We start from the raw sequence: 16,202 nt of genomic DNA on the forward strand, positions 1-16,202 counted from the left end.
CACTCCAACTCCAACTACAACTCCAACTCAACCTTTTGGGGGATATATAATGCCCTTCACCTCCACTATATAGTATACCCATCCACATCCACATCAACATCCACATCCTCATACGTCAGTACACAACAAAGTCAATACTACCAACAGCTCAAACAAATAATCTTTTACTCTCTTGATCATCAATCAATCAATGGATGATGGAGAGAGCGGATGGAGTGGCAAGGATTAAGCCACATCCTCCAACACAATAACAACAAACCCTGTATGAATTAATTATATTTACTACCATCAAACAATAAACAAACTCCCAACATCACCTTCATCATCCATCATCCCATCATCATCTTTGATCGATCCAATCAATTTGAAGTTGGCAAACCCATAAATTAAAATGAACTGCCACATAGGCTCACTCCATTCTCAACTTCATTCATTCAAACATTCATTCAACTATTCATTCATTCATTCGTGTTGGTTGTTATATAGATATATTGTATAGTGTATAAATAGTATATATCAATCAATCAATCAATCATTCAATGTCAGACCAACAACAACAACAAGGGGCTCCACCTGTATCCCTTGAGAAATCATCAAGGGAGGAACTTGCAGAGTTTATAAAGAAACAGGCTGTGCATATTAAGAAGTTGGAATCAGTGTATCAGAGATTGAAGAAGGAGAATGGTGATGCCACAGCAAAGATTGCAAATATGGAGGAGGAGGCAGTACATCAGAAACAGATAATGGGCACGATGATCAAGTCGCTCGAGGACAAGGTCAAGACCGCCGTGATGGAGAGGGAGCGCATTGAGGAGGAGCTGCACGCTCGCTTCCAAATCGAGAAGAAGATGTATGTGGAGGAGCGTGCACGTCTACAACAAGCCATCCAACAACATGGTGATATAATGCGCGCGGCTGCCGAGGAGCGTCAGCGAATGATGCAACAGGCCGACACGCAGCGTGAGTCGTTGCAGCGCGAGATCAACGAGCTTCTCAACAAGGTGCAGGACTTGGAGATACAGAACAACACAAGCAGTGTCGACGGCAGCAATGACAACAGCAAGGAGGCCACGGACGATCAGCAACAGGACCGTGGCAGCGACCCATCACACGAACCATCGGACGACCAGCAACAAGATCAGGGCAGTGATCCCACCACCAAGACAACCAGCTCGAACGCTGCACATGTCGAAGAGGTCCAGCAACTCAGATCATCAATATTCCAGCTCCAACAAGAGATTGATCAACTGTGGAGCAATGTCTCAAGTGCCAACGATGAGCGTGATTCATACAAAGCAGAGGTTGAACGATTGCAGCTACAACAACAGCAACTGCAACAACATCAACAACACGAGGAGCCTAAGCAGMSCCTGAACAGAAAGAGAATGAGAGAGAGAGAGAGAATGAGGCGAAWTTTGCAAGAGCAAATACACGAGGCAACAGATTCACTCAAATCAAGCAAGAGAGGAGATCAGTCGTTTGACACAGGAGTTGATAGAGAAGGGAGCAGCCTTCAATGATGTAGGTGAACAGCTACGCACAAGAGACGATGAACTGAGGCGAACAATGGAGGCACTCACAGGCAGAGATAATGAGAAAAAGAGATTGAGTGATGATTTGGCATCTGTACAGGAGTTGCTCAAGACAAAGGATGCACAGTTACAACAGCTACAACAGACAATGGAAGAGACAGAACGAGAAGTTGAGCGGGTGACTGGCGAGCTGGCCAAGCTGGCCCAGACGATCAAGGCTAAGGACGACCAACTGTCGGCGCTCCAGACACAGCAACGCAGCCGCGAGGAGGAGGTCAACACATTGCTGGCGACCAAGGTATCGGCAAGCGAGCACCTGGAGGAGGAAGAGAAGAAGCTGAACGAGAAGGTACTCAAGCTCAAGAACCTGCTGGTGGTCGCACAGAAGCATGTCTCAGAGCAGAAGAAACAGATCGCCGACAAGAACACCGAGACAACTGCGTTGAACGACCGGATCAAGGAGCTGGGCGACACGATCAATGAACTAAGCGCCAAGGTCAAGGAGCTGGAGGTGTGTCGCGACGAGAGCGAGTCCGTGGCCAATGAGTTCCACGAGATGAAACGCAACTATGACTACAACCTGCAAAGGATCAAGATATTGGACAGTCAGCTGGCCAGCACCAATGCCAATCTGAAACAGGCACAGGATGAGTACAATGACTATCGCATCAAGGTTCATCACGCACTAAAGCAGAAGCAGGAGGTGCAGCAGGATCACATGGACGAGATTGATGTCAGTGCCGCTATCGAGGAGGCACTGGCCAAGCAGCAGCAACAGTACGCAGAGGACAAACAGCAACTGGCCGCCAAGGTCGAGGAGTTAACTGGCGAGGTGGCACGATTGACCGATGAGCTGAGCGGGCTCCAGGAGCGAATGGATGGCGAACAAGCCGCACATCAGAAACAGGTTGGCGCACTTCAGAAAGAGAGTCAGGCGCATGTAGATACGATCGAGGACCTGAACACTCAGCTGGCAACACTGCGAGCAGCACCTGCCAACAGCAACAAAGAGGACCAGATTGATTATGAGAAGGGTATGTCACGCAACTGACTTGAGAGAGTCAACCAACACACATGACTGACCCTTGCAACTATGTACATAGAGCTGAGGCAACGCGATGAGAGGATGATTGAGTTGCAGTCACAGTTGAACTTCTTCAAGAGGAATAGTAACTCATTGATGCGAGAGAAGGATAGATTGATTGAGGAGCAAAAGCATTCAATTCAAAGTCTCAAAACAGAGGTGGATAAACTAAGACCTATCAATCTCAATGAAACAGATGATGATCATGCTCACAATGATAACAACCTTGTTGTTGGCAACAATGGAGTCCATGATGGCAATTCAGGAATAAGTGGTGGTGGCGATAGGACATTGGAATCCAATTCATCGACGTCAACTGGTGAGACAAGACAACTTGTCAATCCAGAGGAGTTGGACTCCAAGTTCAGCATCGAACATCTCTTGCCATCATCATCCAATGTACTCCCGCCTCGTGAGGACACATTCTCATCACTGGAACTGCCTCAATCACTACCTCTCGAAGTCGAGAGAATACTAAATGAATATGCAAGAGTATGTCATACAAGCTATGATGATTGGACATGGCACATATTAACTCAATCAATCATTCAGTCCCAGGCATCTCGAGACGAAGAGTTACGCAAGGCCAATGCTCAAGCAAGTCTGTTGAAACAACTGTTGGCAGAGAGTGAGAAGATGGAGCAGAAGCATTTTGAACAGGAGAAGTTACTCAAGGAGGAGATAAGGAAGCTTGAACGTTCCAGTTCCAGAGAGGGATCAAACCTTGAGTATGGACAACAACAACAAGAGCAATCAATGCATTGACACTTGACTGACACCACCTCTTACCTCAATCAATCAATCACATCAAATAGATATGTTAAGAATATATTGGTAAAGTTCTTGGAGAAGGAGGACGAGTCATTGATACCAGTGCTGTCGACTTTGATGCAGTTTACACCAGAGGAGTTGAACAAGGTGATGGATGCCAGGAAGTCCAGCTCACTCTGGAACATCACCTCGTCCTACCTAGGTGCATTCCATTCGAAATAAACTTGTTTGTTTGATTGACATGTTGTAATGTAATGTACAGTAGTGTACAAGTGATTGGTTCATTGAGAGCGATGATCAAAGACTATCTTGCCATTTGATCGTCCATCCATGTAGCATTGGTATCCATCTTTGATGTTGGCCAATGGGAAGACTTGTCCAACGTTGGTCTGCAAGAGGTTGTCCTCAAACATCTTGGTAATCCTTCGAAGTGTGCTGCTTGATGGTACGAACAATGAGTTGCTGGTCTTGATGCTGTCCGCATGCGCCTTCTGTTTTAGATTCTGATCCAGCACTCCCCTGGACAGACCGATCAGCACGCCCTCCTTGTCGCTGTCACGCACCAATGGTCCGTTGAATGAGACGTAGTGACCGCCCGGTCTTAGCCAACTAATACACTTCTCTTGCATTGCCGCACCGCCATCCACGCAGTTGAGTACAACATCAAACTTGTTGTTAACGTCTGGACGAAGAGATGATGATGTGGAGTCGGTGTAATCGATCAGGATGTCGGCGCCAGCCTTTTGTATCTTGTCAAAGTTGTGACGTTGGCAAGTGGCGCCAACGATGCATCCAAGATGTTTCTTGAGTAGGTTCACTGAGAAGAATCCGACGCCTCCATTGGCACCATTGACCAACACTCGCATACCAGAGGTGATGTTGGCAGTGTTGAATATCGCATTCCATGCTGTGAGTGCAGCGAATGGGACACTGGCAGCCTGCGTGTCGGACAGGTTGGCGGGACTCCTAGCAATGTCGCTCTCATTCATCACTACGTACTGGGCATGTGTGCCATTGGAGAATGGCGCGTTGGCCGCCCACACACGGTCGCCAACACGATAGTCCCATACATCGTTGCCGACGTGAACAACCTCGCCTACACAGTCTCTGCCGAGGATCATGGGCATCTGTTGCTCAGGCCGCAGCGATACGATGCTCCTTGCATAGCCCTTGCGCATCTCATTGTCCAGAGGGTTCAAACTTGATGAAAGAACCTTTAACAGGACCTGTGGGCCCTCTGGCATCTGTACCTTTAGATCATTCGCCACCTGTATATTCTCTAGTGACTCGCCGTATTGAGTGAGCAGTGCAGCGCTCATCCTCAGTGTTGGATGAAATGAGCTTCCATTTGGTGCTGTTTGTTTCAAGAGAGTATCAGCATTGTGTTAACTTTACATTCATTCATTCTTTTGATTGCAATGCAATCAATGATCTATGATGTATACCTCTTATGAAGCTCTTGATCAATCCAAATGATGTGTTCAAGTTCATTAAAGAATAGTCTATTAATTATGAGTCGCAGATATCTGTAAACAATCAATCTTGAGGTCTCATGGATGCCACTTTTGTAAATTGGTCAATCAATCACTCTTTTAATTCAAAATTTATGTTTTACTATTCGATCCTTGTTTGAGTTAGTTCCTCTGTCTTGTTGTTGTTTGATATACTTTGGCGTGGGACTAGGAAGATAGACTGGTGCAAGGAAGTAGGAGTTTCCATCTCGTCCAGTGAATGGTACCAGGTAAGGTGTACCATATTTGAAGTCGCCAGGCTCATCCTTGATTTGAAACAATAAGTGGCCGTACTTCAGGTTTGGCACACCAAGGCACCAGACCACGACTTGGTAGTCCATTCGGAGTTTGAGGGAATCATTCAGCTTCTCTGTGGGCTCGATATTCGTAACTGTACCTGCTTGGCACGCAGGAAGTCCAAAACAAGGTTGGAACTGAGGGTCGTTGTCAAAGAACAAACCAGCATGGCAACTGTTGATCAACACTGTCGTGTTGACTCTAGGATTTAGGGGGATGTGCGATTGGATTAATGTACCACCTGTATTTGCGTCGGGTAAATCAAATAGGTAATCACCCTTATTGTTCATTCCATGGCCAATGTAGAAGATGTAGTTGACATCACCATCACTTGGCTGCCATGAATTCAACACGGCAATCACATTGTCGCTGGATGGCGACAGATTGGGAGTTGCTTACTGTTCGATCAACTGAGTGACTCGTGAGGATCAAACATGATGATCGGCTCGCCTACTTTCGTGAACCTGCCTGATCGATATAGTTTGTTGCCGTAGTCGAGCACGACTTCTATCCTGGCGTTAGCGCCGTATCTTGCGAGAGTGTCGCTGTCTTGTGCTATCCTTTCGATCTGTTCTCTGGTGTAGTTGCCATTGACCTTGATCTCAGTCACACCTGTCTTCTTCAGTCTGCCGCCAATGTCTCTGGTTGATCTACTCATTCTATATACTAACTAGAGATAATTAGTTTATATCACTTTGAATCTATTTGTTGGCCATCAACTGCCTGTGGATGTATCAGGGTTCTCGTCCCAATAGTACTCTTTGACATGTTATATCTGTTAGTTAGAGATAAATTGTTTGTTTAATTTGATTAATATTTTTTGAGTTTCCAAAAAGGGACAAGCAGATCACCCTTCACCACATCAGTCTCAGCTTTGGTTCTCACTCATTCATTATTCACAACAACATCAACAACAAATAATAATACAACAACCTCTCATATTCCCCAACTGATAGTGAAATATTCCTCATTCACATTGCTCATCAACTATACCTCTCATCGAACAATGTCCACCTCCCAACCTTCACCACAAGCCACAATCGAAGAGGTTGCCAAGTGGATCGAATCTCTGAAGCTGTCGGATCCCAAAGTGCATGATCTCTTTAGGATTGCCAAGATCGATGGAAGATCATTGCCCCTGCTCACACTAGCCATTCTTCAAAGTCCTCCATTATCACTTGCCCTTGGTGATGCGATGATTGTTGTAGATGCCATCAAGCCCCCAGCTCGTAAGTACAAACAACATCTTGGCAATGTCTTCATTCAATACTAACATACACACTCAAGCCCCTGCTGCCCCTATAGGATCACAAGGAGGCCAAGCTCGTAAGTACAAATGAGAGTGAGTGATGTGTTTGCTTACTATGCTAACTTGTCACTTTTATATTAGACATACCATTCGCACGACAACTCAAACCGAGTGTCCTATCAGAGCAGTCCGATGAAGGCATCACTATTGGATCACGCAATACACTCCCGAGACATAACACAGTGAAGAAGCTGTACGATTATGTTTCGAAACATCACTTGGTCCTCCTTCGTGCCCCACCTTTCTCTGGAAAGACATCAATCACTCAGTTGCTGGAGCAGTTCATCATTGACAATCATGGCGATACATATGTCCGCAGATATTCATTTGTTTGGAGTCAGAAATCAAATGAGGATTTCGAAACATCATGGGAACATTTCGCTGGTACCTCATGGAATGCAATCACTTCTCTTGCCTCAGAACATCCAGTGTTCCTCATCGTTGACGAAACACAACTCACATACACACAGATCAACCAACCACTCCATCAGTTTTGGACAAAGATGAAGGGACTTGTTCAAATCTGGTCCACCCTCCCCAAGCTGTCAATTCTTCTTGTGTCAGCATACTACCAGAGATACATTGACGGACTCTGCACACCAGTCAACATAGTTCACTGTCTTGGCATTGATCACCTTAACTTCTCTGAATCGGAGCTCTCTGAGTTTCTTCAGGAAAAGAGCTTGTCTCGAAAGAGAACGAAGCTCCCATTCACTCCCGAGCTACAATCACTCCTTTGGGAAATGACTAGTGGGCATGTTGGACTTGTCGTCATGGCACTTAAAGGATTGAACAACAGGTTCAAGGACAAGGCAAAGGAGCAGATCATCGATCCTTCCGAGATTCGTCTGTATCTTCACTCCAAACAGTTCTATGACTCTGCAAAGGGTAGCCGAGCCTACCAAAGACCAAATCAATTCTCCAAACAAGAGAACGAGGTGTTATCGTCCATGCTCCTTTCTCTCCAGCGTTCCCAGCTTTTCTCTGCGCCGTTTGGTGTATGTATTCGCAATCCCACAACAAAAATAGGATAAATTGGTTTACACATATGATATACATAGGCTCCTATTCAGAGTTTGGTCAAGAAAGGAGCCATTGTACCTGATATCATCAGTACTCCCATGGATGTGGACACACCAACTTCATCGTCCTCGCTACAAGTGAGCCCCCAGGACCTCATAACCGAGAATGATGAGGATGATGAGGATGAGGATGAGGATGAGGACGATGAGGACGATGAGGATGATTTCATGCACGATGATGCACAAACTTCCACTTTCAAGTTTGTCTGCCCACTTCTTCGAACGCTCTACTACACAGAACTGTTTGGTTCAAAAGTCTCGGAAAGCTATCAACCAACAGATTTTGGAGACTTCATCTACCATTCATTGGTGAGAATGAGATCCTCAATCCTACTTGGGTCTCAACAAGCATTGGAGCACAAATCAGTCGAAACCAAGCGCGACTCTAAACCAAACGAGCAAGTCTGGCAGAACGAGTTCTTCCATGCCGCAACCAAATTGGTTGGGACAAACATCCACATCAGTCCAAACGTTGGCCCATGTTTCAAATCAACCGGATATGTCGATTTTTATATCAACGGAGGAAAGAAGTGGGCAATCGAGCTGCTAAGAGAGGGCGAACCAGCAACATTGGACGAACACATTAACAGATTCCTTCCAGGTGGAAAGTACTACATTATGGTCGACAAAGACATCACTCAGTGGGCGGTCCTCAACTTCACCTCAAAGGACTCACCTATCAGAGATCATTGTTGGCACATCCAGTACAACCAGGACTTCACATCCTTCAGTGTCAAGACACCAATGACAGAGGTTCAACAGTTCAACATTCCTCTCAAAAACTAGTTTCAGCAGCACTTCAGCGATGTCTGCAGGACTGATGGTGATAGGTGACCCCCAACACACTTATGATGGCCTCAAATACTTCCTCTCTCCTGAGCTCTACAAGATGCTTCTTCGTATCTAAAAGTCTATCATGCATCATCCACAAWTGAGTACATGTATTCATTTGCACCAATGTTATTATTATTTTTTTCCTCAAAGYTATTTTAATTAAGAAGTTATGTTGTAATTTCCAAATCCCTATTAATATTATTTTAGTACTTTTCCATTATTTGTATTAACTTAATTAACTAAGTAACTATAAAAATATTWATATAAGTTTTTAATAAGTATTGAAACTTCTGACAGTGAGAAATGAAGTCGCGATAGCGACGCAATGTGAGCGCCAGCGACAAAGCAGCGCCAGCACGAGCCATCCACACACATTGAGGAGGAGTCATATTCTTGGGTCTATGGACCAAAGAGAACAAGACAAATTGTTCTTAATAACATATGATTGATGGATGGCAACAAAGTATGTGTTGTGGCACCTGATCGCCTAGGGTCTGGACGACGGCAGATACAGTCGCCGCCACCTCTGTTGGATATGGGTCGCCTCGCTCAACAGTTCGCATTGGCAGTGAGTGTGCGCTGAATAGGAGGACTGGCTGGGCAGCCTCACCAATTAGATTGAGTCGCTTGGCTTCATTGGCAAAGTGTGTCAAGGCCTGTTGGATCTTTGAGGCAACAGTTGAGACAAAGCCCTCGTGCAATGGCCATCTATCAATGATGGACCAATCAAACTTGGACTCTAGAAAATATATAGTTGGCCTTTGAGAATACACCTTCTGACGGAACTGACGAAGCAGGCACTACCAGAGTACGGAATCCGGTGGTACGGTTACGACCGAGACCCTTTTCGACCGAATACTATCAACCGGTGACTTTGCCAACCGCACCGGAACCGGACCAGATCAAAAAATGGATACCGAAGACAACCGTCAGGTTCCCCCAGACTTGTGGGTGACGTCTCAGGCTCATGCGCATTTATGAGGGGTGAAACCCCCCTACCCCCCCAATATTTCAACCCGCGTCCTTTCAATAATCGTAATTCATCTTGTATCTAGTGATGTATCCTGTATCTGTATCTTGTTGGTTGTTTCTATTAACTCGTTTATTATTTATATAGGGATTACTGGTCTATGATCTGTACTGCACTCATTATCCTGAATCCTAAACACAGTTTGGGTACAAGATATATACAAGATACAAGATCAGGATACTAGATACAGATAAAGGATACAGGATACATGATACAAGAGGAAGAACTTTGTGTCTGTGCAAAAAACCGGTAAGTAGTGGGTAGTGCACCACATGTATCATTACAAATAAATAAGAATGAATGAATGAATGAGAGTGAATGAATAACAATGAATGACAATGACTAAGATTAATGAATGAAAGAATGAGTGATTACAACACCCCAGTACAGTACCCGATCAAAACAACAGATCGAAATCAATTAAAATAAAAATCTAGATATAACCAGGTCAGTGGGTAGGCTAGATACGGAGTCTTAGTCTACCGGATTGGATAAGATCAAACCGGTATTCAATCAAAAAAATTTTCCTCAAACCGTAACCGTACCGACCGGATTCCGTACTCTGGGTATGCCCGTCACATTCCAAGGAAATGCAGGTCTGCTGATGTGGCATCAGTGATGTCGATGGCAAAGTGTACTTTGCTCGCAACTATGATGTGAGAAGTACATCAGTCAATAGCACCCTTCAAATGATCGCTGACATCATTTCCATCACCGCTGGTACCCTCGTTGTCATCTTCACCGGAGCACCCAGTCAAGACTTTGCCATCTCGGACAACCTTGCCTTCGCAATGACCACATGTAGTGCCAAGGTGACTATCAACCCAATCACTTCATCATCGTCATATGCATTGATTGGACCAAAGGGATCACCATCTGGCTCAGTACCCGAGATCCTCTCATACACAGGACCAAAACTTCAAGAGACATTTCAAACCTGTCAAGCCATATGTCCACATCAAGGCTGCATCCAATGCTGTATGTATCCACACACTCATTCACTCGATCAATCAATCCATCAATCTCTAACCTAACCTCCTCAATCAATCAGGTACCAACAGTTACACCAGAACCTTATATCCTCATCAATGGACTACCAGTCTCTGGTACTTTTGGACCTGGATTGAATGTTGTGGCCATCAATCCCACCAACAGCACGGTGATCATGTCAAACAACTATGACACAACTAATGCTGCAACTCAACCTCGACCAAGTATCCATTTCACTTCTGATATCAAAGCCCTGCCCCAAGGCACCATAGTTGCATTGTCAACTCTTGGAGCGGCCGGCACTTACCTGGGCACTGCCCGAGACACCATCACCAACTACCTTGGTTCCAAGTTGATGACGTCCTTCACATCCAATCAATCATACTGTATCATCTCAACTGTTGGTCTCAATCTCACAGGTGATACGAGAGTGATGAGTGAGTGTATTGCATCAGCCAGTTCATACACAGCATGTGACCTTCGATTCCCATTGAAGTCACTCTACACCAACACTGGTCTGACCTTCTGTGTCACCTCTGGACAACAGAGTCGGATCATGGTCAACAATCAATCCGCCCTGCCCACGACCACGAATGGAATCAACCTTGTCACGGTTGATGCTGCCAGTGGAGCCGCCAGCCCATACTACTTCAACACATCTGGATCGGATGCTCAATGCAGGTGTTGTACAACTTCATTCAAGCACTCCCAGTTGGTCAGTTTGTACTGATCTCGGTTCAGCAATCGATGGGAACACCTGCGACACCACAGTCCAATCGTTACCAGATGATGGCTTTGACAATGATTGGTGCATGTCAGTTTGTTTGTGTGGGACCAGAGTCTACCTACTCAGTGATAGGCACTCGTGGTGCATGTCCTGGATCAGCATTCGAATCATTCAATGGCAGGAATATCCAGGTGTGCGTTGGATCATGGGAGCCAGTGACTCCGGCATCCCTGGTGAGCAGCGCACAGAATGGATTGATCGACGATGAAGCACCACTCTTCACCGTGCCTATGTTGACCAACATGTATCAACATCAAACACCAATGGCAATCATACCAAGCAACAAGGCAGTTGGCAACATCTTCAGAGCTGAGCCAGCATACAATTCGACACTTCCCCATCCAGCTGGTAGTGTCACCAAAGCTCTCTTGGTAGGGTTGTCATACTACAACACAGTCGAACAGCCCAATCAGAGCATCGAGTTCCAAATCCAGGAGCATTCTCGAGCATTGGTCCAAGGTGGATATGTCCTGCCACAGAACATCCGAATCCTCACTGAGGACCTAACAGAAGTCTCCAACGATGGAACATATGTCAACGGACCATCATGGTTATGCATCAGGAATCAGATCATCAACTGGCGGAGACAGAGTCTTCTTGAGTGGTGTGCCAATGCTACAGGTCCATCAACATCAATCATCATGTGGCAATGAGTACCATTACCGTTACACTACCGACACCTGCATGTCGTACCCATGGATGACCACCCAACCACGTTGGGTCATTTGGGCATCAGACAGTGGTACTGGAGTGCCATTGTATCAGTTCACTGATCAAGAAGGTGGTGATGGACCGAGCAGATACTTTTTGTCACTGAACAAACATGAACCTGATTGGACATTGATTGGTGTGATTGGTCATGTGTCACCAGTGCAGACCAACAAGTGCAACAATCCAATCCATCGATATAGTTGCAAGTCATTTGTCAACAATGCCAACCTATTTGCATTTGATTCAGAGGCACCTCGCACTCATGATCACGTAAATGAAGTATGGGTGGATAATGGTGTTGTATTCTATGCCATCGATCCTGTCAATCTGGAAAAGGAGCAACCGATTTAATTTCCAAGTGCCAGGATCACATCAATGATGGAGGAGTGGCATGATGATAACTCTAATGGTGCTGGTTCATTCTATACTTCTGATGATGAGACAGAGTCGATTGTAGTTGGAACCGATAATGATACAACTTCGCAACAGGCCAAGATTGATCAACTCCAAAAAGAACTTGATGAGTTGAAGCGATCACTAATGAAGGCAAAGAATCCGATGACATAATAAACCTCCATGTCCAACAAACCAATGTTTCGTTTGAATCGATCGATCAGTTTTTGGAGTCGAAGCAGATAAAGAGATAATAATAAAGACAGATACAGAGACAGAGACAGAGGATGAGCGATCAGGAGAAACAAAAGACACTGTCAGAGACATCGATCACTGAGAATGAGAACATCAACTTATATCCAATCAATACAACAGAGCCAAAGACATTCTGGGAGAAGTATAGTCCTGCTCGCATACCTTGCTTCAAGGACTCTCTCATCTATGGCATAGGTTCAGGAGTCGGTGTTACGTTCTTTACAAGCATATTCACTTCGAGTAACTATCTGTTGATTGATTGATTGATTGGTTGATTGGTTGTTTGGTTGAGGATCACTCACTCACTCACTCACATGTAACATTCATTGATTGAACAGAACCGCCAATGAGAGCGGCAGACTTTGGCGTACTCACATTCTTGTTGGTGTCTGGCTCATATTGGTAAGATCATTGATGTTTCCGTTGTCGTTGATTGTATGAATGAGAGAGATGATGTACTTACTGATTCAACAAACAAACTATCTAATAGGCCAATATGTAATTATAATAAACAGGTACAAGAGAGAAGAGTAAGGATGGTTATGGATGCTCAGATTGCAGAGATGAATAGAAAGACACAAGAATCATTACAGGAGAAGCAACAGAGCAGTAGTAGTAATAACAATAATGATAATAGTAATTAAAGACAACGTAAACGAACCATAACGGCGACATTGATGTCGACGGACGACGACGAATAATGTTAAAGTGCACTTTTGTCACTTGTTAATAGTTTATTGAAGAAGGGTTCGCTGGTGGACTGGCAGACAGACATGGACGACACAGGTGTGTGGCAATATATAGTAGTAGGTTGTATAAATGTATGTACAGTGTTGGCTGGTTGATTGGTATTGACATCTCTATGTGTACAGGAGGACATAGAGGAGATATATTCACAAGGGTTGGTTGGTTGGTTGGTTTGTTGATCGATTGATTGGTTGTCGATGAATGGTATTGCCAAGAAGAGGCAATATGGGGAAACTGGCGTTATATGATCGGTTTGGCTTTGCTAGGAATGGTTGATATGTATGTTTGAGTGCAGTCCATATTGAAGAGTTGTCGCTTGTGAGTTGGTGTGGTGCCAGATGTAGTGGCGGATACGCGACAGAGGCGTTATGATGGAAGGAATCTGTTGAGGTCTGGCAGGAACTTGCTGCTGCCCATGCTCATCTTAGAATAGTCAGATATGTCTCCCATTATTTGTCCACGTCCAAGGTCTGCTAGGGTGTTGTCCACGCTGACCAACACCTGGAGACCGTCGCCATTGGGCACCTTGTCATCCTTCTTCTTGGAGCCCTGTGACTGCTTCTTGCTTGGCGATGACTGTCCCTGATTGACACCATTGGGCACATTGATGATGGATGATGGCGATGGGATTGATGGGGGTGTGCCCGACGACTGAGTGCGCATGGTGTTTGGCATGGTCAGCTCCTTCTGATTGTTCATCAGAGGTGGCAGCGATGGGAATTGCATCTGTTGGTGGAATGGCGGCAGGGTGCCTAGTGGGTTGGGCACGATCTGTGACTGTGATGGTGAGGCCGTGGTCATCATGACCTGGGGTTGCTGTAGGGATGGCGAGGCCTTCTTGGCCTTGCTAGACTTTTTGCTGGACTTGGGCGATGTGGGCACGTCTCCTGGTGGAGTGAACGGCTTCTTGCAGTCTCTACAGTACCAGCGCTTCTTGTCGTGTTTCCAGCAGGCCATGGCGCCGCAGTTGGGGCAGTTGCAGCTGACGGGAGTCACCATGTTGGGGTTCTGTGGCACCGAGGGTGGTGTGTTCTGCGAGCTGTTGGGCTGGGTCTGTTCCCAACCACCAGCCTGAAGCTGGGGCACCTGCGCAGATGGCGATGAGGCGTTGGTATTCTGCTGCTTGGAGATGCCTGGTGTGAAGGCCTTCTTGCACTCCTTGCACCACCATCTTCTCTTGTCGTGTCTCCACGAGGCCGTCTCATTGCAGCGTGTGCACTTGGGCACTGTGTTTGGTGACAAGGGGTCGCTGGACTTCTTGTCCGACGAAGTGGTCGAGTGCTTTCTCTTGACCGACTTGGTTGGTGTGGATGGCGAGGCCGATGTCTGTTGCATGTGTGGATGCACATGGTTCTGCTGCTGTTGCTGCTGGACGTGCTGTGCGGCCGAGTGCTGCAGATAGAGGTATGGGTATTGGATGGCGGGCGAGTAGTGGTGGGTGGCGCCGTGGCCGCCTTGGTGGTGGCCCATCTGGAATTGGTCCACCATGTTGGGCATGTCCATGTAATTTTGCTGGATATCCTGTCCAAAGTTGTGTTGCATCATCGAAGGGTTCGAGGGCAGCAGGAACGAGGGAGTCAGAGTCGTTGGTGGGTTGAATAGAAGTGATGGATTCATAGCTCCGGCACTATTCTGGAAGATCGATGGCAGTGGCAATGTCAATGGAAAGTCCGGGTTCAAATTTGAGTTGGCAGAGCTAGAGGCAGATAACATTGCGATGTTGCAGAAGATATACAATTAGTTTGTTTGTTTGTTTGTTGCTGGCTGGCTGTCTTGTGTTGTTAGGCAGGTGGCTTGCTTGGGGTTGGGGTATATGTCGCGAAGGTGGAAAGTGAAGACAGCTGATTATCCGTTAAGAGTTAAGAATGTACAATATTGATTGATTGTAGGATGGGCTGTCTTTAGGGCGAGGCATTGGAAGTTAGTATGAGCACAGTGTTGGGGAGACTATGGAGTGGTCGATGGAGTGGATATTTGGGGTGGCCCCATGGGGGACCACTTTCGATCAATCAATCAAATAGTGTATGAAAGTGTGAGGGGCGAATGAACATTGGGGGTTTGGTTTGGTCGATGGACATTGTCATCGATCATCGGGAAAGGGTTGGATTGGGTGGGGGTGTGGCAAAAGAAGACCTTACTCTGTCTCAATGTTGGCAACAAGGATACGGTATAGACAGACAGACAGGGGCAAGTAACTTAGGATAACAGTGCAAGTTAAACTTGTTGGTTGTTGTTGGTGTTGTGTGAATGGAAATAGTGATAGTGATAGAGTAGTGATAGAGTATTATTATTCACACAAGAGGGTTGGGTGATTGTGAGAGTGATGGATAGAGTGTGCTGTGTTGATCAACACTACCTTCTCACTCACTTCACACCATACAAGACAATAATAATTAATAATAATAACAATATTCAAACGCAACTTTACAAAGCTGGATGTATGGAAAGATGGATGTATCCGTTGGCCGGGTGAATGATTGTTACGAGGAGTAGTAGTAGTGCTCCACAGCAAGTGGCAATATTCATTGATGAAAATGTGTAGGTGGGGTGGTGCGGTGATGTGTTGTGATGACCACTTACATTTATATATATGTGTGTGTGATTGTGATTGTGTTGCTTGCGTGTGCTGGACTGAACTGGAATGACAGGGAATTGGACTGGGTGATTATATTTGTGTGTTGTGTTGTGTGTGTTTGTATAACACTAATGATTGATTGATTGAGTGAATGATTGAGTGAGTGATGAATGAATGGTCGTGTGTTGTGTGATTGTTTGTTTGTTTGTTGGTGGATATGAGCAACCTCAAGATTGACCGGTAGGTGAGTGATTGAATAACGCGTTTAATGTTGTGTTGATTGATCAGAGAGAG

At 45.6% G+C, this 16,202-nt stretch overlaps 8 protein-coding genes across 8 annotated transcripts; 5 read left to right on the plus strand and 3 right to left on the minus strand.

The window, feature by feature from the left end:
- Positions 1-539: 539 nt before the first annotated feature.
- SAMD00019534_062120 (hypothetical protein) lies at positions 540-3,609 on the plus strand (the record flags this gene model as incomplete). Its single annotated transcript, XM_012898810.1, has 5 exons — positions 540-1,281; positions 1,460-2,566; positions 2,636-3,108; positions 3,169-3,344; positions 3,432-3,609. 5 exons carry the CDS (start codon positions 540-542, stop codon positions 3,607-3,609), a joined length of 2,676 nt encoding a protein of 891 aa, XP_012754264.1.
- Positions 3,610-3,674: 65 nt separating this feature from the next.
- Positions 3,675-4,769, minus strand: SAMD00019534_062130 (hypothetical protein; the record flags this gene model as incomplete). Its single annotated transcript, XM_012898811.1, has 1 exon — positions 3,675-4,769. A coding segment is annotated over one exon (1,095 nt), but the record flags the coding sequence as incomplete, so codon positions are not given.
- Positions 4,770-5,601: 832 nt separating this feature from the next.
- On the minus strand, positions 5,602-5,853 carry SAMD00019534_062140 (hypothetical protein; the record flags this gene model as incomplete). The annotated part of the gene is made up of 1 exon (XM_012898812.1): positions 5,602-5,853. One exon carries the CDS (start codon positions 5,851-5,853, stop codon positions 5,602-5,604), a length of 252 nt encoding a protein of 83 aa, XP_012754266.1.
- A 348-nt stretch (positions 5,854-6,201) lies between these two features.
- SAMD00019534_062150 (hypothetical protein) lies at positions 6,202-8,372 on the plus strand (the record flags this gene model as incomplete). The annotated part of the gene is made up of 4 exons (XM_012898813.1): positions 6,202-6,424; positions 6,483-6,521; positions 6,586-7,502; positions 7,566-8,372. The coding sequence occupies 4 exons, from the start codon at positions 6,202-6,204 to the stop codon at positions 8,370-8,372; spliced, it is 1,986 nt and encodes a 661-aa protein (XP_012754267.1).
- A 1,767-nt stretch (positions 8,373-10,139) lies between these two features.
- Positions 10,140-11,170, plus strand: SAMD00019534_062160 (hypothetical protein; the record flags this gene model as incomplete). Its single annotated transcript, XM_012898814.1, has 2 exons — positions 10,140-10,428; positions 10,512-11,170. The coding sequence occupies 2 exons, from the start codon at positions 10,140-10,142 to the stop codon at positions 11,168-11,170; spliced, it is 948 nt and encodes a 315-aa protein (XP_012754268.1).
- A 17-nt stretch (positions 11,171-11,187) lies between these two features.
- Positions 11,188-11,880, plus strand: SAMD00019534_062170 (hypothetical protein; the record flags this gene model as incomplete). The annotated part of the gene is made up of 1 exon (XM_012898815.1): positions 11,188-11,880. The coding sequence occupies one exon, from the start codon at positions 11,188-11,190 to the stop codon at positions 11,878-11,880; it is 693 nt and encodes a 230-aa protein (XP_012754269.1).
- Positions 11,881-12,618: 738 nt separating this feature from the next.
- On the plus strand, positions 12,619-13,230 carry SAMD00019534_062180 (hypothetical protein; the record flags this gene model as incomplete). The annotated part of the gene is made up of 3 exons (XM_012898816.1): positions 12,619-12,826; positions 12,925-12,988; positions 13,077-13,230. The coding sequence occupies 3 exons, from the start codon at positions 12,619-12,621 to the stop codon at positions 13,228-13,230; spliced, it is 426 nt and encodes a 141-aa protein (XP_012754270.1).
- Positions 13,231-13,699: 469 nt separating this feature from the next.
- SAMD00019534_062190 (hypothetical protein) lies at positions 13,700-15,046 on the minus strand (the record flags this gene model as incomplete). The annotated part of the gene is made up of 1 exon (XM_012898817.1): positions 13,700-15,046. The coding sequence occupies one exon, from the start codon at positions 15,044-15,046 to the stop codon at positions 13,700-13,702; it is 1,347 nt and encodes a 448-aa protein (XP_012754271.1).
- Positions 15,047-16,202: the final 1,156 nt, after the last annotated feature.

The sequence above is a fragment of the Acytostelium subglobosum genome (genome assembly GCF_000787575.1).
Source record: "Acytostelium subglobosum LB1 DNA, scaffold: scaffold11, whole genome shotgun sequence".
NCBI lineage: Eukaryota > Evosea > Eumycetozoa > Acytosteliales > Acytosteliaceae > Acytostelium > Acytostelium subglobosum.